The sequence below is a fragment of the Pseudophryne corroboree genome, chromosome 2 (assembly GCF_028390025.1).
Source record: "Pseudophryne corroboree isolate aPseCor3 chromosome 2, aPseCor3.hap2, whole genome shotgun sequence".
NCBI classification, from domain to species: Eukaryota; Metazoa; Chordata; class Amphibia; order Anura; family Myobatrachidae; genus Pseudophryne; species Pseudophryne corroboree.
Window position 1 is genome coordinate 964,401,068 of NC_086445.1, and position 26,663 is coordinate 964,427,730.

The window sequence follows — 26,663 nt, forward strand, 5'->3', positions numbered from 1 at the left end:
GATCCTGCTGATTGCAGACACATAAGGGTGCCTTGCTCAGACCGGCAGTAGCGTTGGCATGGGTATGTAGCGCAGTAGCAGCATGGGCAGATAACTTGTCATCTGACATTGACACCCTAGATAGGGAGAGCATTTTATTGACCTTGGGTCACATTAAAGACGCAGCCTTATATATGAGAGACGCTGCGAGAGACGTTGGGCTGTTAGGTTCAAGAGCCAACGCCATGGCTATTTCTGCTAGGCGAGCCCTGTGGACCCGCCAATGGACGGGTGATGCCGACTCAAAGAGACATATGGAAGTTTTACCTTACAAGGGTGAGTTCTTATTTGGGGAGGGTCTCGCGGACCTGGTTTCCACGGCTACCACGGGTAAATCTTCTTTTTTGCCTTATGTTTCCCCACAGCAAAAGAAAACACCACAATATCAGATTCAGTCCTTTCGGTCGCATAAGTCCAGAAGAGGTTGGGGCTCTTCATTCCTCGCCAGAGGTAAGGGAAGAGGGAAAAGAATGCCTGCTACGGCTAGTTCCCAGCAGCAGAAGTCCTCCCCGGCTTCTACTAAATCCACCGCATGACGCTGGGGCTCCACTGAGGGAGTCCGCGCCGGTGGGGGCACGTCTTCGACTCTTCAGCCAGGTCTGGGTTCTGTCAGACGTGGATCCTTGGGCGGTGGAAATTGTATCCCAAGGCTACAAACTGGAATTCGAAGAGGTGCCTCCTCACCGATTTTTCAAGTCTGCTTTGCCTTCTTCTCCCCCAGAGAGGGAAATAGTTTTAGCTGCAATTCAAAAGCTGTATCAACAGCAAGTGATTATCAAGGTTCCCCTGGTCCAACAGGGGAAAGGATACTATTCAACCCTGTTTGTGGTCCCGAAACCGGATAGCTCGGTCAGACCCATTCTGAATCTAAAACCCCTAAACCTGTACTTGAAAAAGTTCAAATTCAAGATGGAATCGCTCCGGGCAGTTATCTCCAGCCTGGAAGGGGGGGATTTTATGGTGTCACTAGACATAAAGGATGCATACCTTTATGTCCCCATATATCCTCCTCATCAGGCGTACCTGAGATTCGCTGTACAGGACTGTCATTACCAGTTTCAGACGTTGCCGCTTGGGCTTCCCACGGCCCACGAGGATTTTCACCAAGGTAATGGCGGAAATGATGGTGCTCCTGCGCAGGCAGGGAATCACAATTATCCCGTACTTGGATGATCTCCTGATAAAAGCGAGATCGAGAGATCAATTGCTGAAAAGCGTATCGCTCTCCTTGAGAGTGCTGCAGCAGCGCGGCTGGATTCAAAATCTACCATAGTCACAGTTGATTCCAACGACTCGGCTATCTTTCTTAGGCATGATTCTGGACACGGAACAGAAGAGGGTTTTTCTCCCAGTGGAAAAAGCCCAGGAACTCCAGAACATGGTCAGGGACCTGCTAAAACCAAAAAGAGTGTCAGTCCATCAATGCACTCGAGTACTGGGAAAAATGATGGTGGCCTACGAGGCCATCCCCTTCGGCAGGTTCCATGCGAGGACATTTCAGTGGGACCTTCTGGACAAGTGGTCGGGGTCCCATCTACAAATACATCAGAAAATAAGCCTGTCCCCCAGGGCCAGGGTCTCTCTCCTGTGGTGGCTGCAGAATGCTCACCTTCTCGAGGGTCGCAGGTTCGGTATTCAAGACTGGGTTCTGATGACCACGGATGCGAGCCTCCGAGGATGGGGAGCAGTCACACAAGGAAGACATTTTCAGGGACTCTGGTCAAGCTAGGAGGCTTGTCTACACATCAACGTACTGGAGTTGAGGGCCATATACAACGGCCTACGACAAGCGGAGAATCTTCTTCGCGACCTACCGGTTCTGATTCAATCAGACAACGTCACAGCCGTGGCTCATGTAAACCGCCAAGACGGGACAAGGAGCAGAGTGGCAATGGCGGAAGCCACCAGGATTCTTCGCTGGGCGGAAAATCACTTAAGCGCTCTGTCAGCTGTCTTCATTCCGGGAGTGGACAACTGAGAAGCAGACTTCCTCAGCAGACACGATCTCCATCCAGGAGAGTGGGGACTTCATCAAGAAGTTTTTGCAGAGATAACAAGTCATTGGGGACTTCCTCAAATAGACATGATGGCGTCTCGCCTCAACAAGAAGCTTCGGAGGTATTGTGCCAGGTCAAGGGACCCTCAGGCAGTAGCGGTGGACGCCTTGGTGACACCATGGGTGTTTCAGTCGGTCTATGCTCATCTCAAAAATATTGAGAATCATAAGACGAAAAAGAGTGCGGACAATACTCATTGTTCCAGATTGGCCTCGAAGAGCCTGGTATTCAGATCTTCAGGAAATGCTCACAGAAGATCCGTGTCCTCTTCCTCTCAGGGAGGAACTGTTGCAGCAGGGGCCCTGCGTGTTCCAAGACTTACCCCTGTTACGTTTGACGGCATGGCGGTTGAACGCCAAATCCTGGCTGGAATAGGTATTCCGGAGGAAGTCATCCCTACTCTAAAAAAGGCTAGGAAGGAGGTGACGGCGAAACATTATCACCGTATCTGGAGGAAGTATGTATCTTGGTGTGAAGCCAAGAATGCTCCTACGGAAGATTTCCATCTGGGCCATTTTCTCCACTTTCTACAGACAGGAGTGGCTATGGGCCTAAAGTTAGGCTCCATTAAGGCACAGATTTCTGCCCTATCAATTTTCTTTCAGAAGGAATTGGCTTCTCTTCCAGAAGTCCAGACTTTTGTAAAGGGAGTGCTGCACATCCAGCCTCCTTTTGTGCCCCCAGTGGCACCATGAGACCTTAACGTGGTGTTACAGTTCCTAAAATCTCACTGGTTTGAACCTCTTCAAACGGTTGAATTAAAATTTCTCACTTGGAAGGTGGTCATGTTGTTGGCCTTGGCATCTGCAATTGGCGGCTTTATCTCGCAAAAGCCCCTACCTGATTTTCCATGTGGATAGAGCAGAGTTGAGGACTCGTCCTCAATTTTTGCCTAAGGTGGTTTCATCGTTTCATATGAACCAACCTATTGTGGTACCTGTGGCTACGGGTGACTTGGAGGATTCCAAGTCCCTTGATGTAGTCAGGGCCTTAAAAATGTATGTAGCCAGGACGGCTCGAGTTAGGAAAACAGAGGCACTGTTTGTCCTGCATGCAGCCAACAAGGTTGGCGCTCCTGCTTCTAAGCAGTCTATTGCTCGCTGGATCTGTAACACGATTCAGCAGGCTCATTCTACGGCTGGATTGCCGTTACCAAATTCGGTAAAGGCCCATTCCACTAGGAAGGTGGGCTCTTCTTGGGCGGCTGCCCGAGGTGCCTCGGCATTACAGCTGTGCCGAGCAGCTACTTGGTCGGGTTCAAACACTTTTGCAAAATTCTAGAAGTTTGATACCCTGGCTGATGAGGACCTCGTGTTTGTTCAATCGGTGCTGCAGAGTCATCCGCACTCTCCCACCCGGTCTGGAGCTTTGGTATAATCCCCATGGTCCTTACGGAGTCCCCAGCATCCTCTAGGACGTAAGAGAAAATAAGATTTTAAACCTACCGGTAAATCTTTTTCTCCTAGTCCGTGGAGGATGCTGGGCGCCCGTCCCAGTGCGGACATATTTCTGCAAGGCTTGTATATAGTTATTGCTTAAATAAGGGTTATGTTACAGTTAAGATCAGTCCTTGGCTGCTGCTGTTTTGTTCATACTGTTAACTGGTTGCGTATATTCCATGTTATACGGTGTGGATGGTGTGGGCTGGTATGAATCTTGCCCTTAGATTAACAAAAATCCTTTCCTCGTACTGTCAGTCTCCTCTGGGCACAGTTCTTTAACTGAGGTCTGGAGGAGGGGCATAGAGGGAGGAGCCAGTGCACACCCATCTAAAGTCTTTAGAGTGCCCATGTCTCCTGCGGAGCCCGTCTATACCCCATGGTCCTTACGGAGTCCCCAGCATCCACTACGGACTAGGAGAAAAAGATTTACCGGTAGGTTTAAAATCTTATTTTTCCCCAAAATGCCAAGTCGGGTGTTCAGACTCTGTCCAACCCTTGTCACAGCCGGGTCAGAACAGTTTCACACTGCACCTTGGACCCAGGATATGCCAGGTCTTCCCTCTGCCAATGCTTGGAGGTGACATCTCCAAGCGCAGGTGATCCGGCTCTCTGTATGCTTCTTGCGTGACCCCGGTTTGGATGACCAGGGTTACATAGTTCATGCCGTGGGCTACCTGGGTCAGTGTCAGGTTTGGCCTTGGTAGCTACCAGGGTCCGTTTCCCGAGTACCGCAACTCAGGCAGACCCTTTTCCACCAACCTTGGTCCCGGGTTGCCTCGGCAAGTTACAGTGCTTCTCCATTCCGCCATGCGTTTTGTTGGGTATCGGGAAGTCGCTATCATTGACTAGTCCTGGTAGAGCTGCTTGGCAAGGACAGGTGCTCCTAAATCGCGTCCTTCTCACACCAGTCCCCAGCTATAGGAGGCACAGCCTAGTACTTGGAATCCCACACACTTTTTGGTCCATGTTGTGTTTAGTGGCATTCTGTAATGCGTGCAGGTTGTATGCAGCACATGGGCCCCTGAGGTCAAAAGGGCCACACTGCATGCTCTAGACCCATTTCATTTACTTACCTGGCTGGCGCATGTGCCATTATACCGGTGATTTCTTCAAGAATATAGCACCGGAGCCAAATTTCTGAAAAATATTTTTTTTGAAATATGACCAAGTTTTCTCTATGCCCTCTTCTCTTCACTGCGCATCACCAGTGCTATTTGTTCAGGGATTAGGGGGCTGACACTTTTCTAATTACTTACTGTGAGCCTGGACTGCTGTGTAGCTGTCAGAGCTCTGAATCTGGGACACTGGGCTCAACGGAGGTCAAGACGTGGGCAGGTTTAGAGTGTTGGGCATGGGAACAGAGCGGTATACTGACAAGTGTTCTCACAGGAACAAGCAGGACCTAATAGTAGTAATTGCACTAATTAACTCAATGAGCTGTTACAAGTGCATGCAAGTAGGACATCAAGATACAGTGCTTTACTTGGATCACAGTTTCCCAAACTTTGCCATCACAGTCCATGTTTTAAGGATGTCCAGGATTGAACACAGATGAGTTAATTAGTACCTCAGTCAATTTCATTGAGCCACATGGATCCAATCATGGATGTTCTTAAAACTCTGACCAAAGGGCCCTACACATTGGGCGATCCGCCGCCGAGCTGGCCGACGGCGGATACGGGCGACCCGGCGGGTGGGGGGGGGTGGGAGTGAAGTTCCTTCACTCCCCCCGTCACCTGGCTCCATAGAAGTGCAGGCAAATATGGTCGAGATCGTCCATATTGGCCTGCATGCACAGCCGGCGGGGCACCAGCGATGAACGAGCGCGGGGCCGCGCATCGTTCATCGCCTGTGCCTCCACACTGAAAGATATGAACGATATCTCGTTCATTAATGAACGAGATCGTTCATATCTTTCAGTGAGATCGACCAGTGGTAGGGCCTATTAGTCCATTAGCCCTCCTTTTTCTTTTTTCATTTTCCTTTTTTCTACGTTTTCCTTGTTTTTATAATGGTCTATGGATGCATACAGTCCATTTTAGCCAGTTAAGGTTGTCTTTCTTTAATAAACAGGTTCTTTTTACATTGTTTTTAACTGGATCAAGTACAGATGATAATCGGTAGATGTATACAATATACTTGGTACACAGACATTAATTTATTTGCTCAGTGAAGAGTACAGGGTATTTAAAAGTAAACCATTTAAGACCACGCTAGGCGCTTTCCCTTAACCACTTAACTGACACAAACATAAACTCTTTTTTTTTAACAAAAGTTCTCAAATATTAAATTTTTTTAAATTAATTTAATTTTAAAAAGAAAATGAATCAAAATATTAGAATTAAATAAAAATATGTTTAGTAGTTGTCTCGCAGGGGTGGTATTCAGTTTGCCGGCTGTTGGGTTCCCGGCGCCAGTATACCGGCGCGGGAATCCCGACACCCGGCATACCGACACCTATTCTCCCTCTTGGGGGTCCACGACCACCTTGGAGGGAGAAAAAATAGCGTGCACCGTGCCCGCAGTGTGTCATTTGCGTTCGCCCCACTGTCGGGATCCCAGTGCTGGTGTGCTGGCCGCTGGAAACCCGGCCACCGGCAAACCATACTACACCCGTCTTGCAGCCCCCCTGTCCATAGACCCCATTGTAAAGTTACCAAGTTACCTCCCAACCATAAATGAAACAGATTGCCCCCCTCCCCCCCCCCCCCCTCCTTCATGGCAATAGATCCCATCAATATTACTCACCACTCCCTTAGGGGGTATGCAATTAGCTCTGATCATTTTGGAGCTAATGAATTCGCCACACTGCGTTTTCAATTGCTGGATGTTCCCGTCCATTGTGAAGGCATATTTTGTATTTATTTTCTCTGACGTCCTAGTGGATGCTGGGAACTCCGTAAGGACCATGGGGAATAGCGGGCTCCGAAGGAGACTGGGCACTCTAAGAAAGAATTAGGACTACCTGGTGTGCACTGGCTCCTCCCTCTATGCCCCTCCTCCAGACCTCAGTTAGAATCTGTGCCCGGCTCGAGCTGGTTGCACACTAGGGGCTCTCCTGAGCTTCTAGTAAAGAAAGTATTTATTAGGTTTTTTATTTTCAGTGAGATCTGCTGGCAACAGACTCACTGCAACGAGGGACTTAGGGGAGAGAAGCGAACCTACCTGCTTGCAGCTAGCTTGGGCTTCTAGGCTACTGGACACCATTAGCTCCAGAGGGATCGAACACAGGCCCAGCCTCGGTCGTCTGGTCCCGGAGCCGCGCCGCCGTCCCCCTTGCAGAGCCAGAAGCATGAAGATCTTCACGGAAATCGGCGGCTGAAGACTCCGGTCTTCATTAAGGTAGCGCACAGCACTGCAGCTGTGCGCCATTGCTCCCTGTGCACACCACATACTCCGGTCACTGATGGGTGCAGGGCGCTGGGGGGGGGGGGGGGGGGGGCGCGCCCTGGGCAGCAATTAGAGTACCTTAAAGTGGCTAATCACACATAATATAGCCTAAGAAGCTATATATGTGTAAAATACCCCTGCCACATTATTATTATAAGAGCGGGAGAAGTCCGCCGAAAAAGGGGCGGGGCTATCTCCCTCAGCACACTGGCGCCATTTCCTCTCACAGCTCCGCTGGAAGGACGCTCTCCCCTGCAGTTTCCAGGCTCAATAGGGTAAAAAGAGAGGGGGGACACTAAATTTAGGCGCAAATACTATATATATAGCGGCTATAGAGTTAATCACTTGTGTAGTGTAACTCCCTGCATTATATAGCGCTGTGGTGTGTGCTGGCATACTCTCTCTCTGTCTCCCCAAAGGACTTTGTGGGGTCCTGTCCTCAGTCAGAGCATTCCCTGTGTGTGTGCGTGTGTCGGTACGGCTGTGTCGACATGTTTGATGAGGAGGCTTATGTGGAGGCGGAGCAGGTGCCGATAAATGTGATGTCACCCCCTGCGGGGTCGACGCCTGAGTGGATGGATATGTGGAAGGAATTACGCGACAGTGTCAACACCTTACATAAAAGGTTTGATGACATAGCAGATGTGGGACAGCCGGCTTCTCAGGCCGTGCCTGCCCAGGCGTCTCAAAAGCCATCGGGCTCAAAAACGCCCGCTACCTCAGATGGCAGACGCAGATGTCGACACGGATACTGACTCCAGTGTCGACGAGGATGAGACTAGTGTACATTCCAACAGAGCCACCCGTTACATGATTACGGCAATGAAAAATGTGTTGCACATTTCTGACATTAACCCAGGTACCACAAAAAAGGGTATTATGTTTGGGGAGAAAAAGCAACCAGTGGTTTTCCCCCATCTGATGAGTTGAATGAAGTGTGTGAAGAAGCGTGGGCTTCCCCCGATAAGAAATTAGTGATTTCTAAAAAATTGCTAATGGCGTACCCTTTCCCGCCAGAGGACAGGATACGTTGGGAGACATCCCCTAGGGTGGATAAAGCGCTCACACGCTTGTCAAAGAAGGTGGCACTACCGTCTCCGGATACGGCCGCCCTAAAGGAGCCTGCGGATAGAAAGCAGGAGGCTATCCTGAAGTGTGTATATACACACGTATTATACTGAGACCGGCTATTGCTTCAGCATGGATGTGCAGTGCTGCAGCTGCGTGGTCAGATTCCCTGTCTGATAACATTGATACCCTCGACAGGGACACTATATTGCTAACCATAGAGCATATTAAAGACGCAGTCTTATACATGAGAGATGCACAGAGGGATATTTGCCGGATGGCATCTAAAATTAATGCAATGTCCATTTCTGCCAGGAGAGGATTGTGGACTCGGCAGTGGACAGGTGATACAGATTCTAAAAGGCACATGGAGGTTTTGCCTTACAAAGGTGAGGAATTGTTTGGGGACGGTCTCTCGGACCTCGTTTCCACAGCAACAGCTGGGAAGTCGACATTTTTACCCCATGTTCCCTCACAGCCAAAGAAAGCACCGTATTATCAGGTACAGTCCTTTCGGCCCCAGAAAGGCAAGCGGGTTAAAGGCGCGTCCTTTCTGCCCAGAGGCAGAGGTAGAGGGAAAAAGCTGCAACATACAGCCACTTCCCAGGAACAAAAGTCCTCTCCCGCTTCCTCGAAGTCCACCGCATGACGCTGGGGCTCCACAGGCGGAGCCAGGTGCGGTGGGGGCCCGTCTCCGGAACTTCAGCGACCAGTGGGCTCGCTCACGGGTGGATCCCTGGATTCTACAAGTGGTATCTCAGGGGTACAAGCTGGAATTCGAGACGTCTCCCCCTCGCCGTTTCCTCAAATCAGCCTTGCCAACAACTCCCCCAGACAGGGAGGCAGTGCTGGAGGCGATTCACAAGCTGTATTCTCAGCAGGTGATAATCAAGGTACCCCTCCTTCAACAAGGACGGGGTTACTATTCCACAATGTTTGTGGTACCGAAACCGGACGGTTCGGTGAGACCCATTTTAAATTTGAAATCCTTGAACACTTATATAAGAAGGTTCAAGTTCAAAATGGAATCGCTCGGGGCGGTTATTGCAAGCCTGGACGAAGGGGATTACATGGTATCACTGGACATCAAGGATGCTTACCTGCATGTCCCCATTTACCCTCCTCACCAGGAGTACCTCAGATTTGTGGTACAGGACTGTCATTACCAATTCCAGACGTTGCCGTTTGGTCTGTCCACGGCACCGAGGGTATTTACCAAGGTAATGGCCGAAATGATGATACTCCTTCGGAAAAAGGGAGTTTTAATTATCCCGTACTTGGATGATCTCCTTATAAAGGCGAGGTACAGGGAGCAGTTGTTGGTCGGCGTAGCACTATCTCGGGAAGTGCTACAACAGCACGGCTGGATTCTGAATATTCCAAAGTCGCAGCTGGTTCTTACAACGCGTCTACTGTTCCTGGGGATGGTTCTGGACACAGACCAGAAAAAAGTGTTTCTCCCGGAGGAGAAAGCCAAGGAGTTGTCATCTCTAGTCAGAGACCTCCTGAAACCAAAACACTGCACGCGAGTCCTGGGAAAGATGGTAGCTTCTTACGAAGCAATTCCATTTGGCAGGTTCCATGCAAGGATCTTTCAGTGGGATCTGTTGGACAAGTGGTCCGGATCGCATCTTCAGATGCATCGGCTGATAACCCTGTCTCCAAGGACCAGGGTGTCTCTGCTGTGGTGGCTGCAGAGTGCTCATCTTCTAGAGGGCCGCAGATTTGGCATACAGGACTGGGTCCTGGTGACTACGGATGCCAGCCTTCGAGGCTCGGGGCAGTCACACAGGGAAGAAACTTCCAAGGACTATGGTCAAGCCAGGAGACTTCCCTACACATAAATATTCTGGAATTAAGGGCCATTTACAATGCCCTAAGTCAGGCAAGACCCCTGCTTCAACACCAGCCGGTGCTGATCCAGTCAGACAACATCACGGCGGTAGCCCATGTAAACCGACAGGGCGGCACAAGAAGCAGGATGGCGATGGCAGAAGCCACAAGGATTCTCCGATGGGCGGAAAATCACGTGTTAGCACTGTCAGCAGTGTTCATTCCGGGAGTGGACAACTGGGAAGCAGACTTCCTCAGCAGACACGACCTCCACCCGAGAGAGTGGGGACTTCATCCAGAAGTCTTCCAAATGATTGTAAACTGCTGGGAAAGGCCACAGGTGGACATGATGGCGTCCCGCCTCAACAAAAAACTAAAAAGATATTGCGCCAGGTCAAGGGACCCTCAGGCGATAGCTGTGGACGCTCTAGTGACACCGTGGGTGTACCAGTCGGTTTATGTGTTCCCTCCTCTGCCTCTCATACCCAAGGTACTGAGAATCATAAGAAGGAGAGGAGTAAGAACTATACTCGTGGTTCCGGATTGGCCAAGAAGAGCTTGGTACCCAGAACTTCAAGAAATGATCTAAGAGGACCCTTGGCCTCTGCCGCTCAGACAGGACCTGCTGCAGCAGGGGCCCTGTCTGTTCCAAGACTTACCGCGGCTGCGTTTGATGGCATGGCGGTTGAACACCGAATCCTAAAAGAAAAGGGCATTCCGGAGGAAGTCATTCCTACACTGATTAAAGCTAGGAAAGATGTGACCGCAAAACATTATCACCGCATATGGCGAAAATATGTTGCTTGGTGTGAGGCCAGGAAGGCCCCAACGGAGGAATTTCAGCTAGGTCGATTTCTGCACTTCCTACAGTCAGGGGTGACTGGGCCTAAAATTGGGTTCCATTAAGGTCCAGATTTCGGCTCTGTCAATTTTCTTCCAAAAAGAACTGGCTTCACTGCCTGAAGTTCAGACTATTGTGAAGGGAGTGCTGCATATTCAGCCGCCTTTTGTGCCCCCAGTGGCACCTTGGGATCTTAACGTGGTGTTGGATTTCCTAAAGTCGCATTGGTTTGAGCCACTTAAAACCATGGAGCTAAAGTGCCTCACGTGGAAGGTGGTCATGCTGTTGGCCTTGGCGTCGGCCAGGCGTGTATCAGAATTGGCGGCTTTGTCATGTAAAAGCCCTTATCTGATTTTTCATATGGATAGGGCGGAATTGAGGACTCGTTCCCAATTCCTTCCTAAGGTGGTATCAGCTTTTCATTTGAACCAACCTATTGTGGTGCCTGCGGCTACTCGGGACTTGGAGGATTCCAAGTGGCTGGACGTAGTCAGGCCCCTGAAAATATGTTTCCAGGATAGCTAGAGTCAGAAAAACTGACTCGTTATTTATCCTGTATGCACCCAACAAGCTGGGTGCTCCTGCTTCAAAGCAGACTATTGCTCGCTGGATCTGTAGCACGATTCAACTTGCACATTCGGCGGCTGGACTGCCGCATCCTAAATCTGTAAAAGCCCATTCCACGAGGAAGGTGGGCTCTTCTTGGGCGGCTGCCCGAGGGGTCTCGGCTTTACAACTTTGCCGAGCTGCTACTTGGTCGGGTTCAAACACGTTTGCAAAATTCTACAAGTTTGATACCCTGGCTGAGGAGGACCTTGAGTTTGCTCATTAGGTGCTGCAGAGTCATCCGCACTCTCCCGCCCGTTTGGGAGCTTTGGTATAATCCCCATGGTCCTTACGGAGTTCCCAGCATCCACTAGGACGTCAGAGAAAATAAGAATTTACTCACCGGTAATTCTATTTCTCGTAGTCCGTAGTGGATGCTGGGCGCCCATCCCAAGTGCGGATTGTCTGCAATACTTGTATATAGTTATTGCCTAACTAAAGGGTTATTGTTTTGAGCCATCTCTTCGAGAGGCTCAGTTGTTGTTCATACTGTTAACTGGGTATAGTATCACGAGTTGTACGGTGTGATTGGTGTGGCTGGTATGAGTCTTACCCGGGATTCCAAATCCTTTCCTTATTGTGTCAGCTCTTCCGGGCACAGTTTCCCTAACTGAGGTCTGGAGGAGGGGCATAGAGGGAGGAGCCAGTGCACACCAGGTAGTCCTAATTCTTTCTTAGAGTGCCCAGTCTCCTTCGGAGCCCGCTATTCCCCATGGTCCTTACGGAGTTCCCAGCATCCACTACGGACTACGAGAAATAGAATTACCGATGAGTAAATTCTTATTTTTTTAAGTGAATATGCATTGGCAAAAAAATGCCTCAATCGACGACAATGGCCAGTGTTTTCCACCTCTGTCGCATTTATTTGCATAGGGCAAATCCCCATTCGCCCTAAAAATACGAAAAGCTCAGTTTTTTCGCCTAGGCAAAAAAAACCGGAGCTAATCAGTTTTAATTCCACTCCCACTCCATTAGGCCATTACCTTCCACCCCCCCTGCTGATCAGCTGCCAAGTTTCCCTCCTTATACTTTTGTCCCCAGTGCCAGATTAAGGTTCACATGGGCCTGGAGCTGAAATTTATGAAGGGCCTATTGTGTGCCACGAAAGGAGGTGCAACAAACGCGGTGGTGGTGTGACTAGTGATGTGATATGTGTGCTGTGGTCTAAATAGGGGGTGCGGCCTGTGCTAGGAGTGTGGCTATCTCCATGAAGATCATAGCTAGGGACTACCATCAACCAACAAGAAAAAGTTTGTTACTACCATATCATACAGAGCATCAGTGACCGCCATATCATGCAGGGAGCATCGCAGTGACAGCCATATCATGCAGGGAGCATCGCAGTGACTGCCATATCATGCAGGGAGCATCACAGTTACCGCCATATCATGCAGGGAGCATCGCAGTGACCGCCATATCATGCAGGGGGCATCGCAGTGACCGCCAAATCATGCAGGGAGCATCGCAGTGACTGCCATATCATGCAGGGAGCATCGCAGTTACCGCCATATCATGCAGGGAGCATGGCAGTGACAGCCATATCATGCAGGGAGCATCGCAGTGACAGCCATATCATGCAGGGAGCATCACAGTGACAGCCATATCATGCAGGGAGCATCGCAGTGACTGCCATATCATGCAGGGAGCATCGCAGTTACCGCCATATCATGCAGGGAGCATTGCAGTGACCGCCATATCATGCAGGGAGCATCGCAGTGACCGCCATATCATGCAGGGAGCATAACAGTGACTGCCATATAATACAGAGAGCTGTATCAACATGCACAGAAGTAGAAAGGGAGAAATGGTGGGGCAAAACAGAGCAGATGTGGAGAGATTAGAAAAGATGGGGGCAAAATGGAGCAGATGAGGAACTGAGGAATCCTGGAAGTAACTGACACAGACACCACTTACTTACACACACTGACACAGATTCCACTTACTGACACAAACACACTGATACACACACACACACACACACACACACACACACACACACCACTGACACACCTTACTGACAAACACTTACTGATATACAGATTTATTGACACAGACACCACTTACTGACAGATACCCATTACGGACACAGACATCACTTATTGGCACATAAATACTTAATGACAGACACCACTTACTGACACATACACACAGGCACAAATACAGTTTGCTGACAGATACCACTTACTGACTCAGACACCCCTTACTAAAACAGCTTCCACTTACTGACACAAATGCACTGATACAGACACACTTACTAGCACATACATACAAACTGACACACCTTACTGACACACACACACACTTACTGACACAACCATATTTACTGACACAAATTTGGGTATGTGGCCTTGCTGTAAGGGGCGTGGCCTCACAGCAAGCGACGCCATCACAAACCATGCCCCCTTTTTGATACTATAGGGGCATGGACAGCGCTCAGTGACCTGCTGGCCATGCCCCCTGTCCCTTTCTGTAGGGGAATAGACGCTGTGCGCATGCGCACAGTATGTATTCACTGCTACTCTGCTCAGAGCAGTGAGTGGCAGGGGGGGATCTCCCAACTGCGGTACACTGCGACCCATGGGTGGGACAGCGGGACAGACCGTGAAAAACAGGACTGTCCCGCCAAAATCGGGACAGTTGGGAAGTATGCATAGTGTGACAATGCATTTAGCCCCATAGACTGCCAGGGCATACCAAAACTATGCCAATACCTGGGGTTAAACAACATGAACCAATTTAATTTTTGTGTAATTTCCCTAAAAAGAAATATTTATACAGTATTTAATTCTTATATTCCACCTGCCTTCACTCCTTATATAACGTCTAATTAATGTGTGCAATCTGTCCCCTTTTATGCTTAATTAATGTGTACTTTGTCACATGCTCTCCGCTTACATATTTATATATATTTAAGTTGTACCCTAGTCTCATATATTTACCGTGCTCCCAGTCCACCCTAATATATTTATCTTGTGCTTCCAGTTCTCCCTTACAATATATAGTAAACTTATGCCTCTGTCCCCATTAGAATATATTGCTCTTCCACCAGCACACCCCCTATTTATATTTAAGTTGTGCCTCCTGTCCCTCCTTACATAGGCGTGCGCAGCTAACTGTATTAGGGGGTGTACCGCTGGAGAGGTGTGTCTAGCACCGCCTTTTGGGCATGTCTAGCACCACACAGGGACATGCATAGAACTATTTTACATTCTTGTAGTAAAATCACATGGCTTAATCTAATTTCTCCCCTAGTTCCTAATAATAATGTAGATATAATATGCCCCAGAGAAATAAAATGAAACATTATGGTGCGACCACCGGACGGTACTGACTGTCTGCTACGGCATAACCCTGAGTCCTAGCTACCGCTGCATCCTATCGCTGCTTACACTTCCCCAACCTATCCCTGACCCAGTGGCGGAACTAGAGAGTGGTGGGCCTAGGTGCATATGCATTCCCCTAACCCACCACACACACCTAACCCCTTGCATCCCCGCAGCACCTACACCCTGATGTTGAGTGGACCACTCTGAAAAATATGGCAGATTTAGGGGGCCAAACATTTGAGTTTTAATATAACACAAGTAAGGTTTATAATTTACACATGTGCCATCAGAGACACATCTGCCTCTTTCTATGACAACAGCCTTCTCCTACGCAGGACAGCAGCATTTGTCACACATGTCCCCATGATCACCAGCTACTGACAGTAGTGTCCCTTATTCACATTATGCCACACAGTGTGAGACGGAATTCACATTACACCACACGGTATGAGACGAAATTCACATTATGTCACATGGTATGAGACGAAATTCACATTATGTCACATGGTATGAGACGAAATTCACATTATGCCAAATGGTATGAGATGAAATTCACAATACGCCACACGGTATTAGCCACATTCACATTATAATACACAGTATGAGCCACATTCACATTATGCCACACAGTATGAGCTGAAATTCACATTACACCACACAGTATGATATTATATTCACATTACGCCACAGTATGAGCTGATATTCACATTACACCACACAGTATGAGTTGATATTCACATTACACCACACAGAATGAGCCAAATTCACATTATGCCACAGAGTATGCCCTTAGCAGTGCCAGATACCCATAATACCCCCAGTGCTCACCGTTGTAATATAAGTAAAACACATTACGAGGGATATAAATAATCTATAGTAATAAAAAATAAAAATGTAACATATATTAAACACACGTTACATAAGGTGATTTATGGTCCCACTCAGCTCCGACTCCGAGCCCTCCTGAGAGGAATTCTGGCCTGATGCTGTAGCTGCACACCGGCACAAGAGGAGAGAGTGCAGTCTGTAGGGGGCAGAGAAAGCGCGGACAGGAGGGAGGAGAGCGTGGATGGGAGGGGGGAGAGAGAGCGTGGAGGGGGGGGGGGGAGAGCGTGAATGGGAGGGGGGAGAGAGCGTGGACTGAAGGGAGGAGAGAGCGCGTACCGAAGGGGGGAGAGAGCGTGGACGGAAGGGGGGAGAGAGAGCGTGGATGGGATGGAGGAGAGTGCGGAGGGGGGAGAGAGCGCAAATGGGAGGGGGGAGAGTGCGCGGACTGAAGGGAGGAGAGAGAGCGCGTATGGGAGGGGGGTGAGAGTGTGGATGGGACAGGGAGAGAGAGCACGTACGGGAGGGGAGAGAGCGCGTATGGGAGGGGGGAGAGTGAGCACGGACAGGAGGAGGATACAGAGCGTGGACTGAAAGGAGGAGAGAGAGCGCGGACTAAAGGGGGGAGAGAGAGAATGGACGGGAGAGAGAGCGTGGACGGGAGAGGTGAGAGCATGGATGGTATGGAGGAGAGAGAGCGTGGAGGGGGGAGAGAGCGCGGACTGAAGGGAAGACTGAAGGGAAGAGAGAGAGCGCGTTACAGGATGGGGAGAGTGCGGATGGGAGGGGGGAGAGAGCGTGGACGGGAGGGGGGAGAGAGCGTGGCTGGGAGGGAGGAGAGTGAGCGCGGAGGGGGGAGAGAGAGCGCAAATGGGAGGGGGGAGAGAGCGTGGACTGAAGGGGGAAGAGAGAGTGCGTACGGGAGAGGGGAGAGAGAGTGCGGACGGGAGGGGGGAGAGAGCACAAACGGGAGGGGGAGAGAGCACGGACGGGAGGGGAGAAAGAGAGCGTGGATGAGAGGGAGGAGTGAGAGCGTGGAGGGAGAGAGAGAGTGCAAATGGGAGGGGGGAGAGAGCGCGGACTAAAGGGAGGAGAAAGAGCGCGTACGGGAGGGGGGAGAGAGAGTGTGGACGGGAGGGGGAGAGAAAGCGTGGATGGGAGGGGGAGAGAGCGTGGACGGGAGGGGGAGAGAGCGTGGACGAGAGGGGGAGAGAAAGCGTGGACGGGAGGGGGAGAGAGCGTGGACGGGAGGGGGAGAGAGCGTGGACGGGAGGGGGAGGTAAATATTAGTCCGTCCTGACTGGGTGGCAGGAGGGGGGCACAGGAATGAGCAGCGATCACTGAGGTGCAGGCGTAGCGTGTGGGGGGTGCCGGACATTAGCGGGTGCCTGTGCGCACCAGCCCCCCCCCCCCCCCCCCGTGTGCACGCCTATGCCCCCTTATATATTAATTTAACTTGTGCCTGCCCCCGATATATATTTAACTTATGCCGCTATCTTAATATATTAATGTATGCTTTCATTAATTTACACCATATACATATATCCTTTACATATTAAATTTATTGTCATTTGCCCCCATTACATATATTTATTTACACTGTACCCAGATCCCCCCTTTTATACCTAAATTGTGCCTCCTGACATTCTTTATATTAAACTTGTGGCCCTGTTCCTCCTTATATGTTTATGCAACTTATGCCTATCTCCTCTTTATATAACTTGAGCATCATGTCCCCCCTTTTACAATATAAATCACTTATGCCCCCTGCTCTCTTACATAATTTATGCACCACCCACCACCTACCTTGCTCTTCTCCTGTCCTGTTACATTTCTTATGCACACATTTCTGTGTGCAGCCCCACACCAGACAGGGTAAACGCCGGTGCAAGGATTCATATTGTATGTGCTGCCGCCTGCCAGTGACGCATAAGATGTTGGGGGCGGAGCTTCAGCGGTATGGGGCGGAGCCTCGGGCGGGTCCGGGGGCGGAGCCTCGGGGAAATTCATGCCGGGGCAGCCAGTGCCAGTCTCGGTCAGGCCCTGGGGAGGTCGGGACTTCGGCCGGCCAGTTCGGGGTCAAGGGAGGCGACCAGGCACTGCAGGCAGATGCGAGGTGAGTGAGCTGCTGGTGATGACAGGATTTCCCCCCCCCCCGTCATTACTGGCTTCACTGGAGGGATCCTGTGGGCCTATTTTCAATGGGGGGCCTGGAGCTGCAGCTCCATCCGCCCCATTGTTAATCCGGCCCTGTTTGTCCCTCGACCTATGACCGCATCAATTAAGTGGTTAAGTGAAGCAGGGTGATTTGGTCTATAAAGTTTTGCAGGGACAAATTTATCTAAAGAAAATTAAAACTGATTTTGCTCTTTCTGTCCTATTTTGCTTTTGAAAATAGTAAATCATCATTGTTGTTAAGAGGAGAAACTAACACATCTACTGTTTGTTAATCATACGTTAGGGTTTTAGAAGCAAGCATAGCCGAAAACAAGGCCTGTTTGAAACGGACGCACCCAGAGGTTTGGAGCGACTCCCCCAACCCCTACGACCGAAAAAGACAAGACAACTGTCCCGTGGGATTAAAGAATGTGGGAAACACTTGTTGGTTTAGTGCAGTCATCCAGGTAAGACCCACCAGACTTTGAGTTTGAGTTAAATGTTTTTATGACTATAGTTTTAGCTTTGTACTAAAGTTTAATTCATCAGCTATACCAGTGGTTCTCAAACGTTTCTGAATCACGGCGCTCTAGAGTATCAGAATTTTTTTTCACGCCACCCCTTGGCCAAAAGTTTTTTTTTTTATGAGAAATTTAGAAATTTTTTTTTTAAATTAAGTAAATAATGTTTTTATGTCATCCTTGGGTTCAATTGTGAGGTGAGGGACAAGATTTTGCTTCTGTTTGTCCACATATTTTATGATTGGCAGCCACCAGCACTGGTTTTGCCTTTTTCATTGACAATAGTTTGATGTGGTCCTGGACCACCAACCTGAGGCACCCCTGCAAGTGTCCCACGGCACCCCAGGGTGCCACGGCACACAGTTTGAGAACCTCTGAACTATACGTTTTACTTTGCTGTAAAGGAGCATTCTACAGTATTTCTCTCTTTTCTTTAGCACTGGGGAGTGGGGGGTTAACTGCATAATACTAAAGCAAATATACTAGTGACGATTTAATGATTATTTAGCATTTATTCAGTAATACTGCACTGGCAAAGCATAATCTGTTTACAATATCTGATTAAATAAGGACAAGTCTGTTTTTAGATGTAAAAAAAAATTGCATGCAAGACAGTATAGTTTAAAGTAATGTGTACATTGTATTAACAATCAATCTTCAGATATTTACAAACATGTTTTAATAAAGTTTTTTTTTTAAATTGTGCAGAATGGGAGTGAAAGATAGATATGGAATTAGAGATTGTAGGGAAAGGATGAAGTACTGTATAAATGAGGATATGGGTGTATCGTAGCTACTCCACCTTACTGCAGCCAGTCAGTGCTATGTACAGTATAAACAAACTGTATAAATGTCCTCCATATTGCTACTCCTAAAAAACACCATAGCCAATTACAATATCCCCCTATATCAATATCTAAAATTTCCATATGTTCCAACATACACCTGTATCCAGCACCTTGTGCATTTGCTACATATCCAAAACAATTTACCAATAAAACCATCACTGCTGCTGAACATAAATTGCACAGTATAACTTCACACACTAACTGCACAGTATAACTTCGCACAGTACAAATACCACTGCTTAGTTTGACTTTTCCAATACCCATTTCACCCCACTGCTTCGACCTGGGTTATTGCCAGGTTAACCCGGGTAGCAACTTGAACACCCAGACGACCCGGGTTACGTGGCAGTGTGAACGGTTAACTCAAGTCATCCGACGTGGGTCATGTTCAAACTGTATACTGTACACTGCTTGAAACCCGTGTTCAGTGGCCCCGGGCTGGACCCAGGGCTTTGGTATAAAAGTAGTGTTAGAAACATAAACTTCCAAGCTTAAGTTGCCATGGCTCTGTCCAGGTGGGGAAACTGGGGAGATGTGTAAACCTTCTTGCAAACTCTGTGTAAAGTGTATCTCAAGCCCTAAAACATTAACCCTTCATAAACCATTTGCTTCAAATATATTTAAAACCGACTACAATTTATAATATTCAGACTGCAGCCAGATTAGTCCATAAAACAGCACCATCTGCTCTTATCCGGAAATATACACATTACAAATATACAACTGTGCTCTATTTCGGTCAGAGACTCCATTACACAAACTATAATTAACCAAATTGCATCACATCAGTATCTGCAGTTAACCTCAAACCTCCATTATACCTATAAACAGATAAGAAACCAAACACAAAGGTCCTAATTCAGAGTTGATCGCAGCAGCAAATTTGTTAGCAGTTGGGCAAAATCATGTGCACTGCAGGGGGGGCAGATATAACATGTGCAGAGAGAGTTATGGGCCCTACACACTGGGCGATAATACTCAAAGATATGAACGATCTCGTTCATTAATGAACGAGATACCGTTCATATCTTTCAGCGTAGAGGCACCAGCGATGAACGATGTGCGTCCCCGCGCTCGTTCATTGCTGGTGCCCCGTTGCTTGTGCATGCAGGTCAATATGGACGATCTCGTCCATATTTGCTTGCACTGCTATGGAGCCGGGTGACGGGGGGAGTGAAGAAACTTCACTCCCCCGGTCACTGTCCCCCCCGCCGCCATGTCGCCGTCGGACAGCTCGGCGGCGGATCGCGCAATGTGTAGGGCCCATTAGATTTGGGTGGGGTGTGTTCAAACTGAAATCTAAATTGCAGTGTAAAAATAAAGCAGCCAGTATTTACCCTGCACAGAAACAAAATAACCCACCCAAATCTAACTCTCTCTGCAAATGTTATATCTGCTCCCCCTGCAGTGCGTATGGTTTTGCCCAACTGTTAACAAATTTTCTGCTGCGATCAACTCTAAAATACCCCCAAAGTTCATTCCCCATATATTCTTTAATAGTATAGCCTCCAAGGCGGACATTCCATAATCGTCTGACTAAAAACGCTAATACAAAAGTAATGGAAAGTCTCTTAAGTAGCTCACTCTATTCACCTGTACCCTAATATGTACTATAAACGGCGCATGATCAAATCCCAGACACCCAAGTAAGTACATATGCGATTAGCATCGTGGCATTTGGCGGCGATGTCTTAGTACATCCCACCCACTATCTCATATTACTTTCACTTGAGTGTCTCCTTGAAGTCAGTGAGAGAGCTAAAGGGGGTCGGAGATGGAGCGAAGGCCGATTCACAGTGGGTGCATGTGCCTCATCTCACCTGCCCAGAAGATTCCATGTCCAGCTTATCAATTCTCTAAAAACTAGTGACATCGTAGGCAGCGTTCCTCAGTGATGTCACTGGTTCTGAATGACAAAAAGTTTCCATCCTCATGCATATTTGTGCAGCCCACATTATCACTATTGTATATATCAGGGTTCTCAAATCCAGCCCTCAAGTACCACCAACAGGTCATGTTTAGTGGATGTCATTATTCATGCCCTGGTGAGTTAGTGTGCTTTGCTGGGTCAGTAATTATCTCACCTGCTTCCACAGACAGAAGTTCTTAAAACTTGACCTGTTGGGAAAACGTGAGGGGTTGAGAACCACTGGTCTAGGTCCACTCTAAGTCATACTGGCTATGGCTAATACCCACCTTAGTGTCCTTGTATTAAACGGAGCTGGTAACAATTTTATATTGTGCATGAGCGCATTAAGTGACTATGCTGCTTCTAATAAACAGCGTACAATATTGGGATGAAGACCTCATTACCGATGACAGAGGCTCATCCTGGCAGCTGCACTGGAAGTGTGAACTTATCTGTCTGTTTTGGAAAGTATCTTACACACACGTAATCTTTTCTATTAATGCCAGTTACATCACCTATTAAATACTAACAGAAATTACAAGGAGTATTCTCTTCCTTACGAATTAAATGTGCAAAATAGAAATACTGTAAGGGGTCTATCTACTAAGCCTTGGAGAGAGATAAAGTTCCAGCCAACCTGCTCCTAACTGCCATGTTACAGGCTACGGGGATCATTTATCAACGAGTGCTAAAACTTGTTGTGAATGATAAAACTGGTAGCGTATGATAAAGGGTGCTCCAGCCAATCGGCTCCTAACTGTCAAGTCTTTGGAAAATGACAGTTGGGAGCGAAATGGCTGGAGCACCATTTATCATACGCAACAAGTTTTATCATTCACAACGAGTTTTATCACTCCGTTGATAAATGGGACCCTGTGTTAGAAATAAGATAATTAGGAGGTGGCTGTGGTACTTTAGGGCTCATTTATCAACGAGTGATATAGGGGTCTATTTACTAAGCCTTCGATGGAGATGGTCACTGGAATCGGCTCCTAACTGTCATTTTTCAAACACAGCCTGTGGCATGGCAGTTAGGAGCCGATTGGCTGGTACTTTGGGGGACATTTACTAAGCAGTGATAAAAGTGTAGAAGTGATCCAGTGGAGAAGTTGCCTATGGCAACCAATCAGCATTGACGTAACATTTATAATTTGCATAATATAAACGTATACAGAGCAGCTGATTGGTGACCCTGGGAAACTTCTCCACTGAGTCACTTCTCCACTTTTATCACTGCTTAGTAAATGTCACCCTTTATCTCCAGCGACTTTATCTCCATCCAAGGCTTAGTAAATAGACCCCAAAACTCGTTGTGAGTGATGATTGGTGGTCCAGCTGTAATATGTTCAGTTCCTGTCATGTGTTTGAAAAATGACAGGAACTGATGGCTGGAGCACCATTTATCATACTTCAATGAGTTTTAGTATTCAAAACTAGTTTAGTTATTTGTTGATAGATAAGCCCCTATATCTCGGTCCACTTTACCTTTGTCCACTTGGTCTCTCTCCAAGAGCACATAGACTCCTCAGTGTTCTGTTTTGCAAATGTAACCCATCTGACAGAAAACTGCAACAAATCACCTTACCACTTACCAATGACATGGGGTTTGTACATCGCGATCACTATGCACATCTCCGTTTAAAACTGATGGCATTGTCCTTGTGATATGAGGACATTTTATGACCGTCCACCCAAAATCCCAAAATTGGGGGAGGGGGGGGGGAGGGGGTTAGCTTCAAAACCTCTAAGGCCTACTTTGCAGATTTAACCCAGAACATAAAAATTGTCAAGTGTAAATTGAAACTATAACTGTGATCAAATGTTAGGTCTAGTTTTGTGACTGGCATGAAGTTATTCTGTTATACTCCAAGGGGTCTATTCATGAAGCAGTGATAAGAGTGGAGAAGTTGCCCATTCCTCACTTCTCCACTCTTTTCACTTCTTCATGAATAAACCCCCATGTGTTCTGAGCTGGTTACAGGAATGTGTTTGAAAGCTTAGTATTTATTTCACACCATATTATTCTCTTCTGCCAAATTCCTTTCCTTTGGCACACCTTATTGGGATTCACATCTTACCTGTTTTCTTGTGGGGCTTTTCTTTATTTTGCTAACCTTTATGCTCCGTTTGTTATAGGGGAGTCCTGTATTAGACCCCTACCTCCATGGCTTGGGAGATTTACTAATCTTGGAGTACCCATTATCAATATGTAGATTTGGGAAATGACGTCTGCGCGAGTTTAGCTCTAAATTACCTAGAAGCTTATTGAACCCCACGTGTTTGTTAAGTTTAAGGGGTGCAGCCCAACGGCAATCAGTCTGAACAAATTGAAAAACCAAAGATGGCTCTTTAATATGGCGAACTTAATTAAATTATAACGTTTGCATATGTAGTAATGGTTATTTTAAATATTAAGTGTTCCATAATAAAGACAATCCCCCTTTTTCCCCATCTTCAGTTTTTAAGAAATGACCCATTATCCAGCCTGAAGGAAATAAATTATGGCAAGATGACTCAGTAGAGCGACAAATGAGACGTTTAGTAACTCTGTAAGACAGTGATCCCGTGGTGCCTCAACTATGTATGAAATTCAATTCTCTGACACTTTGGAGTATCAGATCCAGCTCATTTTATGTTTACCAGCTGTATTGTACACATATCAAATAGTCTCGGCAGCGTGCTTCAATTTCTTGTCGCCTTCATCCCCAACACGGACAGCACTTGTGTTTTCTATATTCGTTGCATTAATGTGTTCTCTGTGTTTGTTTCCTTTATTACATTTAATGGAAAGTATAGTAGTACTATATGGGCATGTTCTTGTAAATACAACATAGACCACAACACAGACCCATATGTGCCTGTCAGGAGGGGTATATCTTTTGCGTGCTCAACCCTTGCTGACAAATTCCTCGCTGATGATGAGAATCAGCAGCTGATACTATTGGCTGAGTGTGTCTTGGTCCCTCCCATTGGTAGTATATAAATGATGTGGCTGCTGCAGCCTATTTAAATTTCATTGATTTCTTTTACTTTGCATTTATGTCTGTATTTAATTGTGTTTTATATGGTACGTGCGACCTCAGTAACATAGTAACATAGTATCTAAGGTTGAAAAAAGACAATTTGTCCATCGAGTTCTACGTTTTATCCCTCTTTTTTATAATAACTATAGTGCGTGACTATGCACCATAACCCTGGATATCCTTATCCAGTAGGAATTTATCTAATCCATTCTTAAAGGTGTTGACTGAGTCTGCCATTACAACTCCCTCAGTCAGGGAATTCCAAACACGTATCGTCCTTACCGTGAAAAAGCCTTTACGCCGTATTGTGCGGAATCTCCTCTCCTCTAACCTGAACGAGTGTCCACGAGTTCTCTGTGTTGATCTAACCAAAAACAGGTCCCTCTCAAGCTCTGTGTATTGTCCCCTTATATATTTGTAGATGTTGATCATGTCCCCTCTGATAAAGCTAAATTTCTCTATCGTCCTAAGTGGATGCTGGGGTTCCTGAAAGGACCATGGGGAATAGCGGCTCCGCAGGAGACAGGGCACAAAAAAGTAAAGCTTTACTAGGTCAGGTGGTGTGCACTGGCTCCTCCCCCTATGACCCTCCTCCAGACTCCAGTTAGATTTTGTGCCCGAACGAGAAGGGTGCAATCTAGGTGGCTCTCCTAAAGAGCTGCTTAGAGAAAGTTTAGTTTAGGTTTTTTTCTTTACAGTGAGTCCTGCTGGCAACAGGATCACTGCAACGTGGGACTTAGGGGGAAAGTAGTAAACTCACCTGCATGCAGAGTGGATTTGCTGCTTGGCTACTGGACACCATTAGCTCCAGAGGGATCGAACACAGGCCCAGCCGTGGAGTCCGGTCCCGGAGCCGCGCCGCCGACCCCCTTGCAGATGCTGAAGCGTGAAGAGGTCCGGAAACCGGCGGCTGAAGACTCCTCAGTCTTCATAAGGTAGCGCACAGCACTGCAGCTGTGCGCCATTTTCCTCTCAGCACACTTCACTGGGCAGTCACTGAGGGTGCAGAGCGCTGGGGGGGGGCGCTCTGAGAGGCAAATATAAACCTTATACAAGGCTAAAAATACCTCACATATAGCCCATAGGGGCTATATGGAGATATTTAACCCCTGCCTGACTGGAAAAATAGCGGGAGAAGAACCCGCCGAAAAAGGGGCGGGGCCTATCTCCTCAGCACACGGCGCCATTTTCTGTCACAGCTCCGCTGGTCAGAACGGCTCCCAGGTCTCTCCCCTGCACTGCACTACAGAAACAGGGTAAAACAGAGAGGGGGGGCACATTAATGGCTATATATATATATATTAAAGCAGCTATAAGGGAGCACTTAATATAAGGATATCCCTTGTATATATAGCGCTTTGTGGTGTGTGCTGGCAGACTCTCCCTCTGTCTCCCCAAAAGGGCTAGTGGGTCCTGTCTTCATTAGAGCATTCCCTGTGAGTTTGCGGTGTGTGTCGGTACGTGGTGTCGACATGTATGAGGACGATATTGGTGTGGAGGCGGAGCAATTGCCAAATATGCAGATGTCACCCCCCAGGGGGTCGACACCAGAATGGATGCCTTTATTTGTGGAATTACGTGATGGTTTATCTTCCCTTAAACAGTCAGTTGAGGACATGAGGCGGCCGGACAATCAATTAATGCCTGTCCAGGCGCCTCAAACACCGTCAGGGGCTGTAAAACGCCCTTTGCCTCAGTCGGTCGACACAGACCCAGACACGGGCACTGATTCCAGTGACGACGGTAGAAATTCAAACGTATTTTCCAGTAGGGCCACACGTTATATGATTTTGGCAATGAAGGAGACGTTACATTTAGCTGATACTACAGATACCGTAAAACAGGGTATTATGTATGGTGTGAAAAAACTACAAACAGTTTTTCCTGAATCAGAAGAATTAAATGACGTGTGTGATGAAGCGTGGGTTGCTCCTGATAAAAAGTTGATAATTTCAAAAAAGTTATTGGCATTATACCCTTTCCCGCCAGAGGTTAGGGCGCGCTGGGAAACACCCCCTAAGGTGGACAAGGCGCTCACACGCTTATCCAAACAAGTGGCGTTACCCTCTCCTGAGACGGCCGCACTTAAGGATCCATCAGATAGAAAGATGGAAGTTATTCAAAAGAATATATACACACATGCAGGTGTTATACTACGACCAGCTATAGCAACTGCCTGGATGTGCAGTGCTGGAGTAGTTTGGTCAGAATCCCTGATTGAAAATATTGATACCCTAGATAGGGACAATGTTTTACTGTCGTTAGAACAAATAAAGGATGCATTTATCTATATGCGTGATGCACAGAGGGATATTTGCACACTGGCATCTCGGGTGAGTGCTATGTCCATTTCAGCCAGAAGAGCCTTATGGACACGACAGTGGACAGGCGATGCGGATTCAAAACGTCACATGGAGGTTTTGCCGTATAAAGGGGAGGAGTTATTTGGAGTTGGTCTATCAGACTTGGTGGCCACGGCTACTGCCGGGAAATCCACTTTTTTACCTCAAGTCACTCCCCAACAGAGAAAGGCACCGACCTTTCAACCGCAGCCTTTTCGCTCCTACAAAAATAAGAGAGCAAAGGGCTTGTCGTACCTGCCACGAGGCAGAGGAAGAGGGAAGAGACACCAACAGGCAGCTCCTTCCCAGGAACAGAAGCCCTCCCCGGCTCCTGCAAAAACCTCAGCATGACGCTGGGGCCTCTCAAGCGGACTCGGGGACAGTGGGGGGCCGTCTCAAAAATTACAGCGCGCAGTGGGCTCACTCGCAGGTAGAC

At 47.8% G+C, this 26,663-nt stretch overlaps 1 protein-coding gene across 4 annotated transcripts in view; it reads left to right on the forward strand.

The window, feature by feature from the left end:
• USP25 (ubiquitin specific peptidase 25) overlaps nucleotides 1-26,663 on the forward strand; it is a 225,733-nt gene that overhangs the window by 95,268 nt on the left and 103,802 nt on the right. For all 4 annotated transcript variants that reach the window (XM_063956354.1, XM_063956356.1, XM_063956357.1 and 1 more), the window contains one exon: nucleotides 17,889-18,051. In XM_063956354.1, coding sequence (XP_063812424.1) covers nucleotides 17,889-18,051 — 163 coding nt within the window. The remainder of the gene's footprint in view (nucleotides 1-17,888; nucleotides 18,052-26,663) is intronic.